This window comes from Cebidichthys violaceus, unplaced genomic scaffold (assembly GCF_023349555.1).
Source record: "Cebidichthys violaceus isolate CVI_PGR_0920_01 unplaced genomic scaffold, fCebVio1.0.p SCAF_19, whole genome shotgun sequence".
Taxonomy (NCBI): Eukaryota; Metazoa; Chordata; class Actinopteri; order Perciformes; family Stichaeidae; genus Cebidichthys; species Cebidichthys violaceus.
Genome location: NW_027176361.1, coordinates 6,915,632 through 6,935,637, shown reverse-complemented (window position 1 = coordinate 6,935,637; position 20,006 = coordinate 6,915,632). Strand labels below are relative to the sequence as shown.

The window sequence follows — 20,006 nt, the reverse complement described above, 5'->3', positions numbered from 1 at the left end:
TCTGCCACTAATTACAGACTGTATGAGAGCTTTGAAAAAAAAGAAGAAAAAAAAAAATGCACCAGTGATGCTTTGACTGGCAGCCGACATTCCCACTCCCACACCTCAGTTGCGGGTGAAACAAGAATGTCACGAGTGAATGTCACATCCACATAGACCCCTATCTGAACACACACACGTATTTATTGCACAAGAAAAGATGCACTGAATCAGAATACAACTGTGTCCTACTGATGTGCATTCCAGTGAAATATCTCATTTCATTTCCCCCATAGCACACAACTCTCAATCTGGAAGCTTTCATAGACGGTCCATCTTTCATATACTTTTCTTAATATATTATGTCTATATATTTCGAATGTTCTATTTATGCTTTAATATATATTTCACATGTATTTGACAATCTGTACCATATATTTATAAATTCATATATCTTATCCAATTCATCAGGTTCTCTTCTCATCCTTCTAACATGGAAGAACTAAGATAATCGGTAGCAGCAACTTTATACTTTGCTCATCCCTGTTGATTCACAAAGCCCCAGTTATTCGTGTTTTTCGTTTTTTGGTGTTTTAGTTAATTTGTCCGTTGTATGGTTTTGTTTATTCATTATGTGATCATGAAAGAAAAAAACAAAAAAACAAAATACAGATCAAAAATAACTCTTGAAACAAACTTACATTTTGGTAGTGTGAATTCTGTTCTGTGCACTATGTGCAGCAAAATGAAGGAAACGAATAGAAACAAAATTTCTTTTCTTTTTTTAAAAAAAGCAAAGAGATCCTCTGCTAAATAGCACATACTTCAGAACAGTTCTACAGCTTTAAAAAAAAAAAAAAACAATTACGTAAATACATTTTATCACTTTTTTCCAAGCAATAAATTTGTGTAAAAAAAGGAAATTCACACGGTTCAAAAAAAGCACATCAGCTGTATAATAAAGTACTAAAAAACTAAATCAATAATTTGTATTTATTTCATATATCATTTGAGCTTTACCCTCTCCAAAATTTAGATGATGAACATTGTGACAGGAAAAGTGGTATTTATTCATTATTACTTTTTGTCTGTCTTGCTGTTGTGGACCAAGCGTTGTCTTCTTTTTCAATGGTTTATCTGTGTGTACTTGATAGCGAAACTGATTTATTTTTTTCTTTACAATGTGCATCAAGTTTTTTCTCCACCCCCCCACGCAATTCTGTGTGCCTCCGATGTCTCTCGTAATGGTTCATAATCACTGATGCATTTCTGACGATGTCATTATTGTTCATTTATATTTTTGTTGTGTTGGTTTCATTCAGTTTTATGAGCCCCAAAATGAATCCTCGAAGCAAGAGAAAAGATAATTCCAGACGATGCTTCAACAGTCAGGATTCCCTCACTTTGTATCAAGGCGAGGTTTTTATCGAGGGTTGGGAAATACTTGGTCCTCCGGGAATCATCTTTTTCATTTTTTGACAAGTCATGTCACACATCCAACACTTAATGAGTTGTTAGCAAGGAGTTAAGGAGTACTTTCTCAAGCAGGAATTTATGGCTCAGAAGAGAGGCTCACTGGGTTTTCTTTCCAAAGGGCCCTCTGCTTTTTTCTTCCAATACTGGGTCTTTTACGTTGCATAGTGATCAAAGCTTCCCAGGTACTCCAAGCCAGCTCTGTAGCAGAACTGGTATTGATCCTGGAAGCACAGAAGAGAAGACTTCAGCTCACACGCCCTCTCTCATAGTCATCTACCATCTTTGGTACATTGTACTTCTAACGTGACTTTTTATTTCTTTGTAATACAAAGGCGTTAGTAAAATATTGATTGGTTGAAAAGCATATTTGGAATCTCACCAGCCTTTTTTGTTAGGCAATTATTACATCGGTAACACAGAAACTGATTCCATGTGTTATCTAAAGTTAACTAGTTACATTACTACCTCAGTACAGTTGCAAGTTATGTTTTCGTTGTGAGTTTAGTGGGAAAAAAACCAAAAACCCTCTCACCTCTGTCTGCACCATAGCTGGTCTCTGTGTCCGTAACATTTTCACTGTCTGAAAGATATCTACTACGCCCTCGTATCTCATTCGTTCCAAGACGATGCTGAGGGTGATGAAAACTCCAGTTCTACCAACACCCGCGCTGTGCGAGAGAGAGAGGGCAGAGGTGTCAGCGGTGAGGCCAGAGAAAGCAGATAAATATAGAAAAAGTGATGTCAAACAATGTACCATTATGCAGTATTTGTGTAGATATATTATTTGCAACTCAATAGATGTTTGCACTCAGTTTAATTTTCTACCAAGTGCAAGTGATGTATCGTGGTTATACTGGTGGATCACTTACCTACAGTGGACTGAGATAGGCCCATCTTGGCCGAACTGCTCTTTTGTTTTATGTACTTGACCAATGAAATCGATGAAGCCCTCTCCTGATTTTGGCACTCCTTGTTCAGGCCAGTCTGTGAACTGAAACTGCCTTACTGTCCGCGACTGTCCATCCTGGAACCGAAAGAGAGAGAATGTGCAGAAGCAGCTCTTAGAAATATGGAACAATAACAGAGAGAACTTGGAGTGAAACTAGGAAGCCAATCTGAGATGTTTCACAGACGGCCAGCCCATGGCAGTCCATTCCGTGAGCATCTCCGTCATGATCCGCAGCTTTGTGGCTGGTACAGTGCAAGATGGACTTTTAAGAAGAAATCTAGCACAGGTGCAAAGCAAAGCATCAGAGAAACTGTTGTGTTATTAAAGATGCCTGTCGTTTCCCCTGAATGTATTAAACATGAACACTGAAGATGCTAATTCCTTTGATGTGCTACCCTCGACAGGGTGCTTGGAGAATCGACTTTGAGGGTGTGCATTACTTAAGTGATATTGTATCCCCTTGATAAGAAGAGCAATCCCATTGACGAGACAGTGTAACATGCACTACAAAGGAAGGAGTCGGTGCCATTTATCTGTGTAAGCCTTTGATGGAATTAAAAAGTCTGGCAGCTCGCCGCTGCCGGCACTCATTTGTTTTTACACTCTGACATGTGTCATAATTCCCACGAATATATATTTATCCTTATGTTACACTTTAGGCCATAGTTTGGTATAAACAAATACTTGACACAATGCCAAAATTTGGAGTTAATGACTGCTGCAATGTTACATCTGGTGCTATCGAGCACGCCCAACACTTTCAAACAAATCTTCTTTCTCTAAGTAAAATCATGTGATAAAACACATTGCATAATGGGATTTCAGATATTAAAATAGCCAGTTGGTTTCTCAATAATTCAATTATTGTTATTTAATTTTGGTAATGCATCCGGTCTCAATACACTGCACCAAACTAAACCAATAGCACTGGAGTTAGAGCTCCATTCCAACAATGTCCCATTGTCTTATCTTTGAACTTAGTTCGGTCTGCTTACCCTGGCATCAGTCACTTTGAACTCTCTCAGGATATACTGGGGCATGTTATACTCAGCCATGGGGTCCACCACAAAGTACTGGTATCTGGCTGACCTCTCCGCTGGCCAGTACTGGTGGCACTTTTCCTGTAGAGTGAAAAATAGAAGACCACAATGAGCCACAACATTCTCTTCATACACTAGCTTCATTGTGTTCATTCCCAGAATTTTCTTCATTCAATTCATCCTGCGTCTTCAGCTTGAACGCTTTTATTCTCATGGCTGAGTCTATGTATGGTATTCCATATACGCTGTTTTGTAATATGCTTTTGTGTTTGTAGCCAGAAGGAGGTTAATCTGCCAAAAACTGGAGAAAAAAAAAAAAGACTTGGCTTACCCTGCCCATTTCTCTAAGCTTGGTGAGCATGACGACAATAGTAGAGTTGTGCTCCCAGAGCATTCTCCAGAAGTCCTCCGTGGTCTCTGCCAGTGGTCCCTGTGTGGCAATATATGCTTTCTGTTGCCTGTGGGAATGCATTAATCACATTATGGAAAAGTATGAGTATTGCATATATTCTGTTATACTCTCTTATGACTCTTTAATTTAAAAAAAAAATGTAGTTTTTTTCAAGTCCAATGAATTGATATACTGGCCATCTTATCAGCAATGGGTGTTGGAGTCCGTCAGCACTTACCTGTACCCATCAATGAAACTGGCATTGATGTAGTCAGAGCCTTCAACTCCTCGAATGGGCTGAAGACACACACGCGTGGACTCGTATGGCATTATGTTAACAAGGCGGTTCTTGAACTTGTTGCAGGGAAGATTGGCACTGATGAATCGTGATGTATGGGCTTTAGTGTTAGCTAAACGCTGCATCGAGACAGAACAAAAGACATCGTTGAGCACTGGCATTCTGGTGTTTTCTAATTCCCCTAGTAGCTGTCTATGTTTGACGTTAAAGGTGGATTGTACTTTATAAAGAGCTGAGTACTATGAACGATCACATGCTTTCGTATTCTTTCCTGCTCCCATGGGAGTAAAATAATCCCCAATAATAAGCTGCACATAGTGGGTGATGACATCTCCACTCTAATGGTTCCCAGTGTACTGTGGTTGTATACTATTTCATGTAACCATAAAGTACAGGAATGGCATCAGTGATTACTATCACAGCTTGCCTTAGCAGGGGAAAAACAGCATGTTAGGATGACGACAGGGGAATGAATCCCCAAGTGAACCTGAAGTGGACAGAAGCGATGTAATCTAACCTTAATCATCTCATAATGGAATCAGCATCCATCACAGAGCAAGAAAGTAGGTGCGTGACGAGCAAGGCAATACGGCGCATGCAGCAACAACAAGGACCGGAGGGTTGAGACTCTCATTGTAAATGCAGAGTACGTTGCTCAAGTCCCTCTGTGGTCGGGGAAACCTGTGTTTGGCGTTTTTTTCATGTAAACCAAGACCCCTGTAACCCAAGGAAGTGGAGCTATGGGAAGGGGAAACCAGACATGGAGAATTTATCCTATGTTGGGTTACACAAGCAAGTCAACTAAGTGGAATAGAGAGGAAACCACAGGCCCCACACTGTCTAGCGAGCCTAATGAGAACTGGAAAAGAGTTGGGGAGTTGTACTGAGAATTCCCAATCAATGCCAGGGGGCCACGCATTTGACTTGGGCAACGGTGGCCAATGGGATGCCGGTAAATTCTCGCAGGCACATGACAAGTTCTTAGTGTAAAACTTAAGGTCAGGTGTCAAAGCTGAAACACTGCTCATTCATCGTAATACAGTTTGTACCTTGAACTCAAGTTCCATGCCGGTGACATTCTCTCCACCCTCTATCTGCGTCAGTTTCTGGATGTAGGCGTATAGGTTTCTGGCGGGCACTTCGGTGGTGCCGCAGTTGACGGCCTCCTGGAGCGCATCATGTATGAAGACGTACTGGTCCTCTGTCTGCACCATGTAGTTGCGCTGGGCACGCATTAGCGTTACATGCCCGTAGATGTCCACAGTCTTCTCGTGCTTGATCCGCTCCATCATGGCATCAATCACGATGAAGCAACCTGTGCGTCCCACCCCAGCACTGCAGTCGAAAACAACAGAGAAGGAAGTGTGTTATTGGATGGCATTGTCAGTTGTAGCAGTACAAGAAAAGGGAGGTTATAAAAGGCATACATTTTATAGAAACATGATGTATAAGGTCCTTACTCTGACAAGTTTGAGCTTCTATTTTCATAACTTCTACAAATGAGGAGCAGTCCAGTGGAAGGTAAGGTGTCTTTTCTAAACATGTTCGAGGGCGTGAAGAACTCCTTTCTCCCGTTGATGAGGCCAAAAGGTAAACTCTCTGCGCCAAGTTTGCCACTGTAGGATGGACCATTTGGCTTGGAGTGTAATTAAATCTGAAGTGGCACTGTGTGGAGAAGAGGGCTTGGCAGTCACAGCCTTCAGCGGGCTCGCTGCTGCCTTTGCAATCTAGTCCCCCACCCCACCCCCCCCCCCCCCCCCCCACCCCTGGACCCCACCTGTGCTCTCCAATCCATCAGGGCTAATCACTTACGCAACAGCAACATTTAACCTTTATCTCACGGTTCGGAAAAGTGCCACTACAACAAATGCACACAGAGATGTGGATACACAAAAAAAAAAAAATCTCAAAATTGCATCTGAGGGCTTCGTTAATGTGCAGGGCAACTTCTGAGAAGTGCAGCTGACTTCAATTAATGCCATTAGATTAGCACGGTGCACCCAATAAAAATGAAAGAGCTCCAGAAGAGGCACTGAAAGGCAGGTCTCCTCATTGAGATTCACATCGGCACGTTGTTACATTAGTGTGTAAAAATGCAGAAGTGAACAAAGCACTCTTACGTAGAGGGAACATGTTTCACTGTTTCTCTTTGACCTCCTCTTAAAGACCAGCCAGAGACGTGCTGCATAAACTTCGCCCGCCTTCTGCAGACTGCTGACGGTTTAGAAACGCTCACCCCTGCACATTACATGTTTTAATATTTCATGCCTCAGCACAGAGGATGTTTTCTGATGACAATTTATTTACCGTGGGGCGACAGGGTGGTGGTAAATCTTGTTCGTTAACTCTCCTCCCACACCCCGCAAAGCACGGCACTGACAAGACAGTACCTCGCGCTCCAAAGTAAATAGGTTATTCAATCCATTAAGCTGACATGCCTACGAGGTGTGAGCCATGCTCTCGTGCCTCCTTCTGATGGAGCATTTGTTTTTCATTTGCTCTGAGAAACGGAGAGAAAGGGGTTGAGAAGGAGAACTCGAGAGGGAGTAAAGTTAGACCCTGGGGGCCAAGTCTGGTTAATGTGCCATGCTGCACTGGAACTGTGCTGCGAATGGAATTAAGACACGTATGGGAGTCATTGGCTTTAACAAATGATCTGATGATCACTTTCAAAATGGCTGACATTGGCTGAATGAGACTGAACTTTGTTTTGTGTTGTTACGAAACTCTTCAAAGCTGTAGGGCGTTCACAGAATCGCCGTGTGAGTCTAAGAATCAAGCTGCTAAGAAATGCGAAAGTATCTGAGGGATATTTGAAGAATGAATCACTTCCAGGTCCGAGTACACCTCAGCCCTCGGGCGAGGGATGCAGAAACTAGGAGAGATTTGTCCCTCTACCCCAGCTGCTTCCAATCTGAACACATTTTACAGTGCAGACCTGAATGTGGGAGAGTGATGACCCGCGAGAGAGTAAGTGACAGAGTGACAGCGTTGAGCTCGACAGACGGAGACAGAGGAAGATGAGGAATGGGGGGAGGGAGGTGAGGAGACGGAGACGGTGGAGTTGTGTTGTGCAGGTAGAGATGCCGGCGGTTACCTTGGAGTTGTGTGGTTAGTTTTTCTAAAAGACTGAGCAGCAGGAATATATATATTGAGCAGCATTTCATTCTGAAATGTAAGACCAGGAAACGCTGGGAAAATATGCAATATTCCTTTTATCGACGAGTGATGGTGTGTGTGTGTGTGTGTGTGTGTGTGTGTGTGTGTGTGTGTGTGTGTGTGTGTGTGTGTGTGTGTGTGTGTGTGTGTGTGTGTGTGTGTGTGTGTGTGTGTCGGTGCAGAAAGCCGTCGGTACGTTTGGCAGTTGAAGGCGAGCTGGCGGACTGACTGCACTAATGACCTGACACTGCCTTTTCAGCCAGTCAAGACCAGCTGCTTTGGACGTCGACACACACTAAGTGTCAGACTAATATGCTTTCCAGGAGTTAATAGGGGATGGGAGAGAGAGTGCCGTTTTAAAATACAGCTGCAATGAGTCCCGGGAAGATAAAGCATGAGCAGCAGTGAAAGTAATTACATATGTATTGTTACCAAATCTCTTGCCGTCAGCTAACCTGTCACCATCTCCCCACACTGCCTTTTGACTTAAATTCACCAGAATCGCCTCATTGCTGTTAATGGAGTCAATAATACTTTTAGTCCTTGATTACTTTTCAAAATGTGAAAAGTAAATCAAAAAAGTCATTCATTCAACACACTGGGTTCCTGACTTTTGTCAGGCATGTAGTCACCACCAGTAGGCAATGCAAGAGAAGTTTATTGTCTCAGGTGTCTCGGTTATTTCTTAACTCGGAGCACTTACAATGGATTCCAATCACGAGTGTCATTCACAGTGAGGAGTCCATAGAAACCTCTCCAATGACCCTGCAGCATGATCCAGTCTTTATGCATCAGTATGTTTACTTACGCTTGAAGCAATTGTGCCAAAAAAAACAGGTAAATATCCGCTTTCCGTTTTTGCTGGCGCTCTATATATTTTTATTTGTCATTCGCAGCTGACATACCTTAATTGCTCGGTGAGTCGACTACATTCTACATTATGTGCTGGCTTTCACAGCAATACAGAGACTGTTGTTTCATCAAAAGTTTCCCTTCACAGCCGCTGGGAGAGGCCAGCGCTCTCCACGACATTCAATCATGAACTTTTAACCTCTTCTGTCACCTCACAACGCTTGGTTAGCCTTTTCGCTAGAACAGCAAAACAGTCCCTGACCTCTGGGTTAGTGAAAGCAGCAGGAACAAGGAACCCAGGAAACATGCGGTAATGTGTCTGGGGGGCAGATTTGATAAGACAAACTGGAATTTCACCTTGTGAGAAGTGTTGAAGAAGTGCAGTGGAAACACATTGATGCATTTTTTATTTTTTTTTGCTTATTGTGAAATACTCATGTGGTGGAAACGATGTACTAAACCCATATTTACCATAGAATGTTAAGCATGTGCAACACAAAATGCTCTGATTTCTTGGCTCTAAGTCTTTGTCATTAGCTTTCAAATACATGGATACAATTGTGAATCTTTCCACAAGTTATTTGAGTTTACGGTATATTATTATATAGTTTATAGACACCTGTCTGATTTCCTCAATTGTATAGTGTACAAATCTCTGTCTTGAGGTGTTTGTCTGGAGGAGTACAAACGTAATGATTGGATGGTTGTATCTAAGGATTTGTGTTCGTCAGGATGTAATGACAGTTATGATCAATTAACATGGTTCTAATTAGTGATTTACAAAGAATAGCTACAGTGCACCAACTCATTAATCAGCTATTCAAGAGACTGTACCGTGTTGTTAATTATAGGCCTTTTTGCATGTGCATAAACAGCTTTAGCTACTATGCTAAATATCTTTATCTACGGTATATCTCTGTCCAACCACTAAACACTCCTAACATTATTTTTGCAAGTATGCAGATAAAAAAAAAAAAAGATGGCTCTATTTAAAATTGTGGTCAAACATGAAGCAAAGAAAAGCCTCTGGAAGGATTTGGAGCTTGGGAATGACTGTATCTGATAGGGAGCCAGAGGAATTAAAAAGTCCCATCTGCAGAGTGACATTAATTCCTGCATTCTGCTTCATTGTAGAAAGTCCGGATTTTCAATTTGAAGCGATTCGGCAACTAGTTCTAATTAACTACAGCATGTGGTAATTCTAATTCTTCAGTAATCCCCCTTCCTTTTTTGTCACTTTCTGACACAAGTTTGTATCTATTACACTCACTGTGGCTGTTGCTTCGTTTTCTGACTGTCTCTTTCTACCCCTTCAGTCACTCGCTTGCTCTGCGCTGAGCCTCTGCTGACTTGCTGAGTTGAAAGGAGCCAGAAGTCTGTGTTATATCCCTCTGCCTCTCTGTCGGAAGTGTGGCCGCTTATGTAGCTAAGGGAAGTGAAGTTGGCGTTAAAGTTATTTGTTTCGGATGCAATAACCCAGGGGATAAGCCGAGGACTTGTGGGCTGCTGATGTGCGACATGTTAGTGGTGTAGCAAGGAACACGACAGGTCTGTGTGTGTGTTTGTGTGTCAGCGAGTGGGAGGAAATGTTTGAGTTTGCCGAGGGCAATGACACTGGTACTCTTTGTGCTGTGATGTTGAAAACACCCTCAGATTTTAAGTGCCTTCTGTGGAAGCTGGTAGGCTGATTTGTTTGGGCTTACATCGGGCCACAGTTTACTCAATATCAAATATTCTACTTTCAGCTTACAATTTTTCCTCTGGTTCATGTCTGATTTATTTTTTTTTAAATATCTTATCGGTACACAAATGACTTGGATAACAAAAAAAAAACAAAAAACACATTTTGTCATATGTATTCATATATTCATTACAGCAAATGGAAAGAACAAATCAATTTCATGCTTCGGGATGTTTTCGTGACACCATGTTGTTTCTTACCTGCAGTGTACCGCCATCGGCCCCGCATCCGGAGGATTGCAAGCTTTCACCCGTCTCAGGAAGGCCAGGAAAGGAGTGGGGTGCTCCGGTACCCCGTGGTCTGGCCAGGCCGTGAACTGGAACTGCCTCACCTCCCTCTTCTCACTGGAGCCATTCTGAATTATGGAGGTGGAGAAAGGTTAGTGACCGACGCAGCTCACATCAAGGTTGTTGTGGGGTCTAAGTAGCTACTGTAGGACAAGCAAATCCAAATACTCCTTACTTTAAAAAGTGCAAATGTCCTGACACAGTATGTGGCCAGCTCTACTGTGTCCAGCAGTGTCACTTGGATGAGGCCGTACGTCTCTGTCGCTCTTGTAGGCCAGTATTGGTCACATTTAACCTGCAGTGGAGAGACACATTCCATTACACATGGTATGGATAGGAATGAACACGTTCTGCCATCTACTTACAACAGATTACTCTTGATGCATTTTTGTAATTAAGAAAACAACCTTTATCCATTTGAGGTATTTTTACTAAGTATAAATGCTCTTTTTCAAAAATGCCCTGCTTCACATTCGCAGTGTTGCACAAAGTCAAGTAATGGTAAAATAAATTTCCAAATTCATGTCATTTCTGCTGAGTAATCAATTAAGTGGCCTGAGATATTTGTATAGAGCCGAGAGAGCTATTCATTTTCCTGCCGTACTCTATAATTACAAAAGTAACCACAGTTTCCAATCATATCACCGGCTCAGCCTTATTGCCATTTGACTGCGCAGCTTTGTTTCCCGGTTAACGGCCAATAAAAAAACTGTTCCATTATCGCATTACTGCTTAGCTGACAAAGGGAAGCCCTATAGGTGTTGGGGAGGAAATAACTGGGTTCCAATTCACTTGTTATTCTTCACATTGTCCATTAAACTGATGCGGTGATAGCCGTATGTTCAACACAATGGTAATGTCATCGTGCTTAACAAATCCTGGTGCTGCGTGACTGTCGAAAAGGTACGACAACTGGACACCAGTACCTGTACCTGTACATTAATTTCATGTCCTAAGCAGTTGTTGTATCCCTGACACTAGTAGCAATGGAGTGGTTGTGACACCAGGAGTAGTGAAATGATTCATAATGGCATTTACTCGAGCTTTAGATATGTACAACATACAAATACAGCTTGCGTGCTTACCAGATAATGATATGACTGATTTATATGAACGACGGGAGCGGTTAGCAGTAACAAAATCACATTATGCACTACAAATGTCAAACAACATAATGGTACGGAACAGATCAGAGTGGGGGATGTCTTGCAGGAAGCCTTTGCGGCAGAGCCAAGAAGCATTCTTCTATCACAAAGCATCTATAGAGTCAAACTGATACCTGACAGCATAGAGCGAATTTAATTAAATAATTATGCATTTTACAGCACCGACGATATTAAAAATCAGACGGAGGAGCTTATTTGCTTTGCAGATTGTGCAGATACTGAGTGAAAACCGCTCTGTGGATTGAGTCAGCGCCGCTGTTAACACTACGCCGGGCTCTAAGAAAAGGCATGCAAGTGTGAAGGTCAGTGGCTTATGGAGTCTGTGCAAGCTTTCATCTGCTCAGTCAAACACTGTGAGACGTGGAAGAGAAAGGGCTGACCATGTGAACCTTAAAGGAGTTGTGAGTGCTTACCGCTGGCCAATGTTGCTTTCCACTGTCTTTTTATCACTGATTGTAATCCAGTGCCTTCAGCAGTGCTGGGCTAATGAATGGAGCCATGCCACTAATCAATCCAAACTAAACAACAACAAAGTGTTTTTGTAACGAAAGGATTGAGCATATCAGTGGGTAACAGCATGGAACTTGGCTTTGCCTGGAGAATTAATACAAAGGCTTGTCGGGAGGGCCGGAGTACAACACACTTATTACAAATTAAACAAAAGGACAAGGACTTCAATCTGATTGTGCCACTTGGAGAGGGTGAACAAAGTTGAAAGAATCCATTCTGCAAATCTTCTATGTCAAATCAAGAATGGAAAAAAAAAAAAAATCTACTTAATTTGCTTTACAAAAAGGCATTTGTGTGGAAATAACTTGCTTGATGTTGCTCAGACTTTTAAAGCATTGGGAGTTTTCATGAGTTGGGTTTCTACATTCCGAAGCTTAGAATAAAACAAATGTTCCCCACACTTACTGGGTTCAACGCCGTGATTTCATTTGATTAGTACCTCGAGAGGTATGGAGCGCCGCAGAGTAAATATGGCCGTCTGTGTCTCTTACCCTGGACCTCTCCTCCAGCTTGGTCATCATGACGATGATTGCGCTCCTCTGCTCCCAGATCATCCTCCAGAATTCACCAAATGTCTCTGGCAGGGATCCTTGGGTGGCAATGTAGGCATTCTGCTTCCTATAGCCATCAATGTAGTTGGCGTTGATATAGTCACTTCCAGGGATACCTAAAGACAGAATGTGTAGATGTGGGAGTTAAAATCAAAAGGCAACATCTCAAAGACAATGGTTGACTTTGTTGTTTAACACATTGTAGAGAAGAGGATACATGTCACATAATAGTGGCATTTGTTGCTTCCTAAGTTGGTCTAAGTCCTGATTTAGGTTCAGATGACACCGCATGAGGGTTTCCTCAGCGTCTCCAAAAATGAATTCAGTCTTCTGAAAGTATGAAATCGAAAAATTGCATAAAACACTAACATTTGGAACCAGCGTTACAGTCTGTATGAGGATTTGTATTTGCTATCAACAACACGTTTAAATCGAGTGTGTTTGTGTTCCCGTTCCATATCTGCAACTGACTTGCAGATAACGCTCGGTCTGTAAAAGTCTATCACATCACATGGAGGAAAAACAAACCAACAAAAAACTAGCGAAACAATTTTCCCCCTCCCTTCCTCACTCCTCCTTCCCTTTGCTTATATTAAATGAAAGGCACAGCAGCCTTTTCGAATCCAGGCGGAAGAGACGGAGCTGACAGCCAGTCAATGCTTCAGGACTGGCAGTTTAGGGGCTTCGTGCACACATGGTCGACCAAGATAAGTCTCATCTGCATGGACGCCACGTATCAGAGAATCCCCCACTCTCCAACCGCATCCCCTCTCCCCCAAACTCCCTTTTCTCCCAGGTAACTTATTCAACAGAAAAAAAAGGAAAGGAAAATGGAATATGAACACATTCAAAGACCAACCCACATTATTTATTTTTTTCAACTGTCCCCCGCCCTCGCTTTTGCTGTTGAAGTTGTCCAAACAGCCGGGCGGCAGTACATTTCCGTGATGGACAAGGGATAAATGCAATTAAGCCCAGTGCGTTTTCAATTTGAAAAGAAGAAGCAAAAAGAGACATTACTGTGGATTAATGAGAACGAGGCAAGTTGTTTAATGCACATTTGCAAATGGCTTTTGCCTTTGTGCTCTCTGTCACTCAGGATTTGTATAAATGCAACCATTCTCTCAGTCAATATGCTTATTGAGAAATAAACATTGCTCCAGCGTTGTTCAGTACTCTGTACCCTTCATAGGAAAGCAAAAGAATCTCTAAGGAAACAGATTTCAGGCTACAACACTGTAAGGCTCATAATGATGATTCCTAGTAGTCGTTGTAGTGTTGATGTTTAGACATTGTGCATTTGTGAGCAGATGTCGACTCAGACTTTCTCAGATTACCACATTGTCTTACCTCAGAACAGATTGTTCTAAAGTTGTCACATTAGATTTGTTATTATATGTTCCTAATAAATGACCTCTTTGTAGAAAAACAGGCTTGTGACAGCTACCACACACTAAATATAGATCAACAGAAAAACTGCATAAATTCTATTTGAATTGAATTTGGATTCAATGTTCCAAAAAGAACATGCTAACAAATACTGATACATACTAATTGAATTTAGAAACTGTACAATTTGGAAAATGAAGGGTAGGCAAAGTTTTAGGGATTAACTTTAGAAAACATGTTTAATCCCGCTAAGCGCATGTTTCGTACGGTCAGACAACTTGGCAAAGGTCAAAAGTCGAGCGAATTCAGTAATGTCACGACAAAGTCCACACATGTACTTGAGCATCAGTGCGCCTGTGTTCCAAAGATTCTGCTGATCCATCCCCACATCAATAAGTTCTGAAAGTAGCTGTCTTCAAATTCTGATGTCAAATCCCAAATCCCCTTTTATTCAAATAACTCAATCAAAGTAAACAATAGACGCATAGCTTGCCAAAAGGCTTTAAGCCTCAGAAGGAAGAGAGGAAGTCCCTCTTGTCCCCCTGGCTGAGAACTGCTCACTTGCTTCAGCACAAAGGCTCCAATATGGTCGTGCAGATGTGTTTAAACGCCCGGCTAATGGAGTTCCATCAACACTCGGCTGTGTGTTGTTTCTGAGAGACTGCAAAAAGGGCTCTTTGAGCCTTTATCTGTCTGTTTTTGTCACAATAGCCATTTACTTCTTTGTTTATTTTCCTTCGCCCTCCGCGGAAGCAGCTCAATGGAAATGGTTAATTAATAGCCGTGTGTGTATGTGCAATTGTGTTTAATCCAAGAAACTGGTGAGGGAGCCAGCACTTAACTAGCCATTTCAAAATGGCCTTTCATTCTTTAGAAGCTGCACTGTTCAGCACAACACTGACTGGGCTGTTTCATACCAGGTTTGTGATGGTGAAGTTGTGCAGCCACATCTTGAGTGAGTCTAGTCCATATAATGTTACTAGCGAGTTTTCTGTCAGGTAGCACATAAGCTAAGATGTCTATCTTCCAGTGTACTCACTGTTCTCGTTTCAAGGTAAGACGTAGGCCATGGCGTTATACAAAATGTAAGTGCGAGGCGATGGAAAAGAATCGCCTGCTCTAAAGTCAGGAAAATAGATGCTGGTAAACCTGCATCTCTCACCTCTCACTCGAGGTGATTGTTTAATCTGACTTGAGTGCTTGCCTCAGCATTTAAAGTGAAAATTGCCAGTTTCTAAAGCCGTCACTTTCTTTGCAAGCACCTGAGGCATGAAAGGAAAAAGGAGTCTGACGTGGTGGTGGAGCAATATCATTTAAAAGTACAGCGTGGTTGCACTCCTCCGGTCTGACAGAAACAGTTGTACTGGCTGTCTGTAGAATCGATACAGCAGTTGGGAGGGAAGATGTTGGTGGGCGGCGGCATACCGTCAATAGCAGAGAGCAAGACTCTGGAGTGGTCGTAGGCAATCACGTTGGCATATCTGTTCTTTGGTTTGTTGACCTCCAGGTTAGAGTGTTCCCACGTGAACTGCTGACCAGGATCAATGGACTGTGAAGTAGAAGAACACTTTTGTTACAATGGAATATTATGTAATGTCTAATACGAACATTTCACACTAGTTCCTTGCTAGGATTGAATTCCACTCCATTGTAATTGCCCATGAGATGTTGGTGTAAGATCAATATCAGAAAGCTTCCTGAAGTATGCCTTTCACAATTGAAAATACTATGTTTTCATCTCTTTCAGAGTGTACTTGAATCTTAAGGCCACTTTTAGACTTGTATGTTTAAAGATGTTTTTCCAGCACTTTGAGGAAGTTTATAAAAGTCAAAGATCTCATGAGTTCCTATCTATTTTTTCATGTCTCTGCACTAATGACATATTTGGCTAAAAATATTCATTTGGTATTAAAGTCCTTCATAATATTGATTTTGAGTGCTGCTGTTAGACCACATGTGTGCAAAATCATGCAGAAAGATGGTAAAATATTGCTTCATCTCCAGTTTGCCCTGCAATGAATACTGTTTCCCCTCAAGGTCAAATAATATACAAGACTGAATATTTTAATCTCACTGTTTACTACTAAATGTATTTACTACTTCCAAGTGAAGAGCCTAATACACGCAGCATTCACAAGGGAACATAAATAGCATGAACGCTCTAGCATTCCTAGACTTGTCAGTTAAAACCATGCTTCTCTCTGATGACATGCCGTGTCTTCAAGTTGGCTGCAGTACAAATTGCTGCCCATGTTTTCAAAGAAATGTTTTTTCATTAATGCAATCGCGTGTGTTGTCATTCACATTACAAATCAAGATATAACATACGGTTTATGATGGCATACCACACTAATAAACCAGTGAGTGTCGTCTTTTTGCATACAAAACGTGGCGTCTCTTAAATGAAGCTGTTATTCAGCCCAAAGATGATTATTGTTCTCTGACTGAAAGCTGATTTAATTGATGAATAGTCTTACCCAGACTTTTATTCTTTTCCACTTAATTTAAGTAGAATCTGTTCTGGCCTCTCGGTATCTTGTAGAAAATAGGGTGTCAACAGACGCATGAATCTAAGATGGCAATTTGGTCTGCAAAGCCTAAATTAAAGCATTTCGGAGATAAAAATTTGACTGGAAGAGGATAGCTTTAAGAGCAATGTGAACAATTTGTTGTCTTTGGCATGACATAATTGCTACATATAAATGATTAGATTTACAAAAAGAAACATTTCAAATTGGTCACAAAGGAACATCTTGTGTTCCATCAGCTTTCCTCATTTGAGTCGTAGGACTTTACGGCATATACTAGAACACCACACTTGAGACCAGTTCAACAGAATTTGCTATCCAAGCCCTCTTTCAGCATTGTAAAGCAGAGATTGACAATGCTCCCTCATCACCGATAAATGAGCCATAAAATGTAATATCACAAAGGGAAAATACAATGGCATGAAAGACGGCATTCCATCTCACATTACGGGGAAAATATTGTGCTTGTGTTTTTAACGACTGCAACCTGCTTTTATGAGTTAATCTCCACTGAAAGTACAAACCCAAGTGTAATAGGACACATTGCAGATAGATGCCACATTAGTACACTGACCTTGCTTATTATCATCATAATTATCGTACTTGTATGACTTCTTTATGGTAATTTATGGGAGCAATAATAGCATAAAGATAAGCTTAATTACTCATTTTAATGATGGAAAACTTTTTAATACTACTATGACGATGGAGGCAAATACATTCAGAGGTATTTAAGAGCACATGAGCTCAATGTGAATACAATAATACATTTCACCACCAATATCTTTATCTGCAGAAATCACTTAAAGCAGCAATATATGGGGGGGGGGGACGACAAACCCCTGGCTAAGCCTGATATTTTTTCAAAATATGTTGAAACAGTGGGCTGCAACATTGCTCATAATAAAAATCTTTATTTCATTGTGCTCGCAAAATTGCTTTCCACTGCTCTCGAATAAGCTCTATGAAATTGGAATTCAATGTACTTAAGCTGCAGTAATGATTGGGCAGCTTGGCAGCCACCCATAGGGTGACCTCATAGATTCTGGAGCTGTTGCAGGACCCGCAGAGAGAAATGGGCAGAGAAAGGACGAGCATCGTTCCTATCTCACAAAATGCCCCCGAAAGGACCTCTTGCTCACAGAGTGCTTTCAGGCCCCGTTAGTTCATCTACAATACAAAGCAATGCAATATGAAGGAAACACTTCCATTGTCTCACTACTGCCCACAGGGTTTTGAGGGCACTTAACTTTGAAGGACTTTTACGTTTCAAGGTCTAATCACAGGATGGATAAATGCAGCTATCACCTTTGTTCCATTATGCATTTTTAGTCTGATGGTGGCCATACATTCCAGAGTGAGACTTCAGCTGAAGTGTCGGTATGATTCACTGGCTGAACAAGAGTCAGTAAACTGTATCCTTTTTCACAGCTGACATTTTTGACTTGTCATAGCAGGAAAAGCACAGGTGCTACTAATAACATCAATAATGACGTCTTTCTCGTTTAAGGGTCTCAATGAGCCAGCAGGCACAACAGCAGGGCTCTGGAATTGAAAATGGAGTGCAACCATTAAAGCTGGTGATTACACCTGTGTGTTTCCTGCTATGACATGTCCAAATGTCTGCTTGTGAATAGGGCGTAGTGACTGATTTTAGATTTCTGGTGAAGCTATTTCTCATGAAAGTACTTCCTAATTCCCCTATTGGGCAGTAATCCACCAATTAATGACATGCTTGGACTGGTATATGGTAGCATGGGTATAATCTGTATAATATTCTGCATTCTTATGCAGAATCTGTAGGCAACGGGACAATATTTGCGTATTGGAAGTGTTCTGGTTTGCATTTGTAGTCTGTGTAGTATTGACCAATCACGTCACCAATCATTATAAAATTAGCTTGTAAACTTGTGCATCAATCTGGTCATACACATCTTCTCTCAACTCAAACACTCTTTCTAAGGCATTAATAACAATTGCTGAATCAACATCTGGACTTTGCTGACACTTACCTCATATTCTTGTGAAAACTTGAGGTTGTCGTTGGCTTTCAGGCGCTCCAGATGATCTGCCAGGTCCATAATTGGGATTGGAGGGTGGCTAGCCATACCTGTCAATCAGATGGACTGAAGGTCAGTCATTACTCTTGTAAGCCGGCGTCACCCAAGCACAAGCCAACAGTGAATCATTAGATAAGCAGCACATGTGTTTAACAGGGGGAATGGAAGAGTGGTTCTGGTTAGGGTAGTTTGTTCACTCAAAGCAGTGGCCATGCTCATAAAGAGAATATGGACACAGAAGCCAATGAGAGGTCATCGAGCACACTTGCCCCACTGGGACTCTCCCTATTGAGAGAGGAAAAAGGTTATTCACACAGAAAGCTGCGGTGGATAGTTAGCATGACAGTGAGACACAAACACAAAGAAACAACCCAAAAGAACAAATGGAAAAACATTCAGATTGTTAGGCCAGATGTTGATGTTTTGCTTTGAGTGATGACATGTCATTTCAAACTCCGCCTCCTGTGATGACATTGCATTACCACCAGATGGATTAGATTGGGATGGGAATACAAGACTATGCAGAAAAAAAAGGAAAAGAAGGAATTAAAGCTAAAAAAAAAGAAAAAAAATCATGTCAAGTGCATAATCGAGAACAACTAACTTGACAAATGGAGGTTACTGGGGTGACTGGACGCACCTGAACCTGCGGAGGAAACGGCGGCTCAGTTAAATACATTGCAGATGTCATTGGCAATGTGATGACTATTTTCTACACAAACAGAAGGTAGAAATTGAAATGTGACGAGAAGTAGTTGAGTGATTGTGTGTATTCTTAATGGGACATTTATTAGTAACAAACAAATCATCATGCTAGAAGCTTGGCTAATGCACCATGCGTATTCCATGGAAATAAATCAACCATGGGATATTATTTGACATTCATTTTAACCTGAGGATGCTGACATTGTGCTATACTACTTGCACAGTTTGCAGTTAAGTTCACTTGACTTTGACATTGTTGACTATGGGTGGTTTTCGAGGTGTGTCATCAGCATATTTAAGAGCTTGGGAAAACAATCAAAAGTGTAGTGTTTGAACTGTCTGATCTTCACAAAGACACATTTCTGAACATGCTTTCACAATCTAGCCTGTGGCCAAAGATGTTCAACTTGAGTATTCAGGGGCCATTTTGACACTACAGTTGCACGACAGTCTCACTCTCGCTCTCGCTCTCTCGCTCTCTCGCTCTTGCTCTCGATTGAGGTGATTTTTCATTTTGGTTGCTGGCACAAGTGGGCATTAGCTAATGGTAGCTGGGCCTCGTTTTCCCACCCACTCTCGCGTCTCTCTGAAAGACAGCAAAGGGGGTTTCTATTGCAGCCCGCTACTCAAAATCCATTTCCACCACTGGGGGACAATGGAAGTACCATTTCCAACAGGCCATCACTCAAACATCGAGCATCCTTAAGAAGAAAATGTCCATTGAGGGGGAAAAGAGGTGGAAGAAAGGCTAGAGAGAGTAGGGGAAGAGAGGTGGTCTAATGTAGAAGTGCTTCAGGACTTGAGAGAAAGTGATCACGTGGTGGGAAAAAAAACATGTTTGGTCCTTTTTGAGCAGTGAGAGAAACAAGATACTAGCCCTCAGAAAGGCTTTTGGGGGGAAAATGATGGCTTGAGAGGTGAGTGA

At 41.6% G+C, this 20,006-nt stretch overlaps 1 protein-coding gene across 34 annotated transcripts in view; it reads right to left on the bottom strand.

Annotated features, from left to right (window-relative positions):
• Positions 1-632: 632 nt before the first annotated feature.
• Positions 633-20,006, bottom strand: part of LOC137874609 (receptor-type tyrosine-protein phosphatase delta-like) — a 333,500-nt gene continuing 314,126 nt past the window's right edge. For 18 of the 34 annotated variants that reach the window (XM_068713389.1, XM_068713393.1, XM_068713391.1 and 15 more), the window contains 13 exons: positions 18,981-19,022; positions 18,329-18,426; positions 15,214-15,337; positions 12,340-12,515; positions 10,348-10,467; positions 10,086-10,240; positions 5,183-5,468; positions 4,074-4,252; positions 3,776-3,902; positions 3,400-3,525; positions 2,325-2,479; positions 1,988-2,123; positions 633-1,676 (listed from right to left, as the gene is read on the bottom strand). In XM_068713389.1, the coding sequence (XP_068569490.1) occupies positions 1,608-1,676; positions 1,988-2,123; positions 2,325-2,479; positions 3,400-3,525; positions 3,776-3,902; positions 4,074-4,252; positions 5,183-5,468; positions 10,086-10,240; positions 10,348-10,467; positions 12,340-12,515; positions 15,214-15,337; positions 18,329-18,426; positions 18,981-19,022 (1,793 nt within the window). In that variant the 3' untranslated portion in view covers positions 633-1,607. The remainder of the gene's footprint in view (positions 1,677-1,987; positions 2,124-2,324; positions 2,480-3,399; positions 3,526-3,775; positions 3,903-4,073; positions 4,253-5,182; positions 5,469-10,085; positions 10,241-10,347; positions 10,468-12,339; positions 12,516-15,213; positions 15,338-18,328; positions 18,427-18,980; positions 19,023-20,006) is intronic. The other 16 variants (XM_068713400.1, XM_068713403.1, XM_068713402.1 and 13 more) reach the window with 1 other exon arrangement.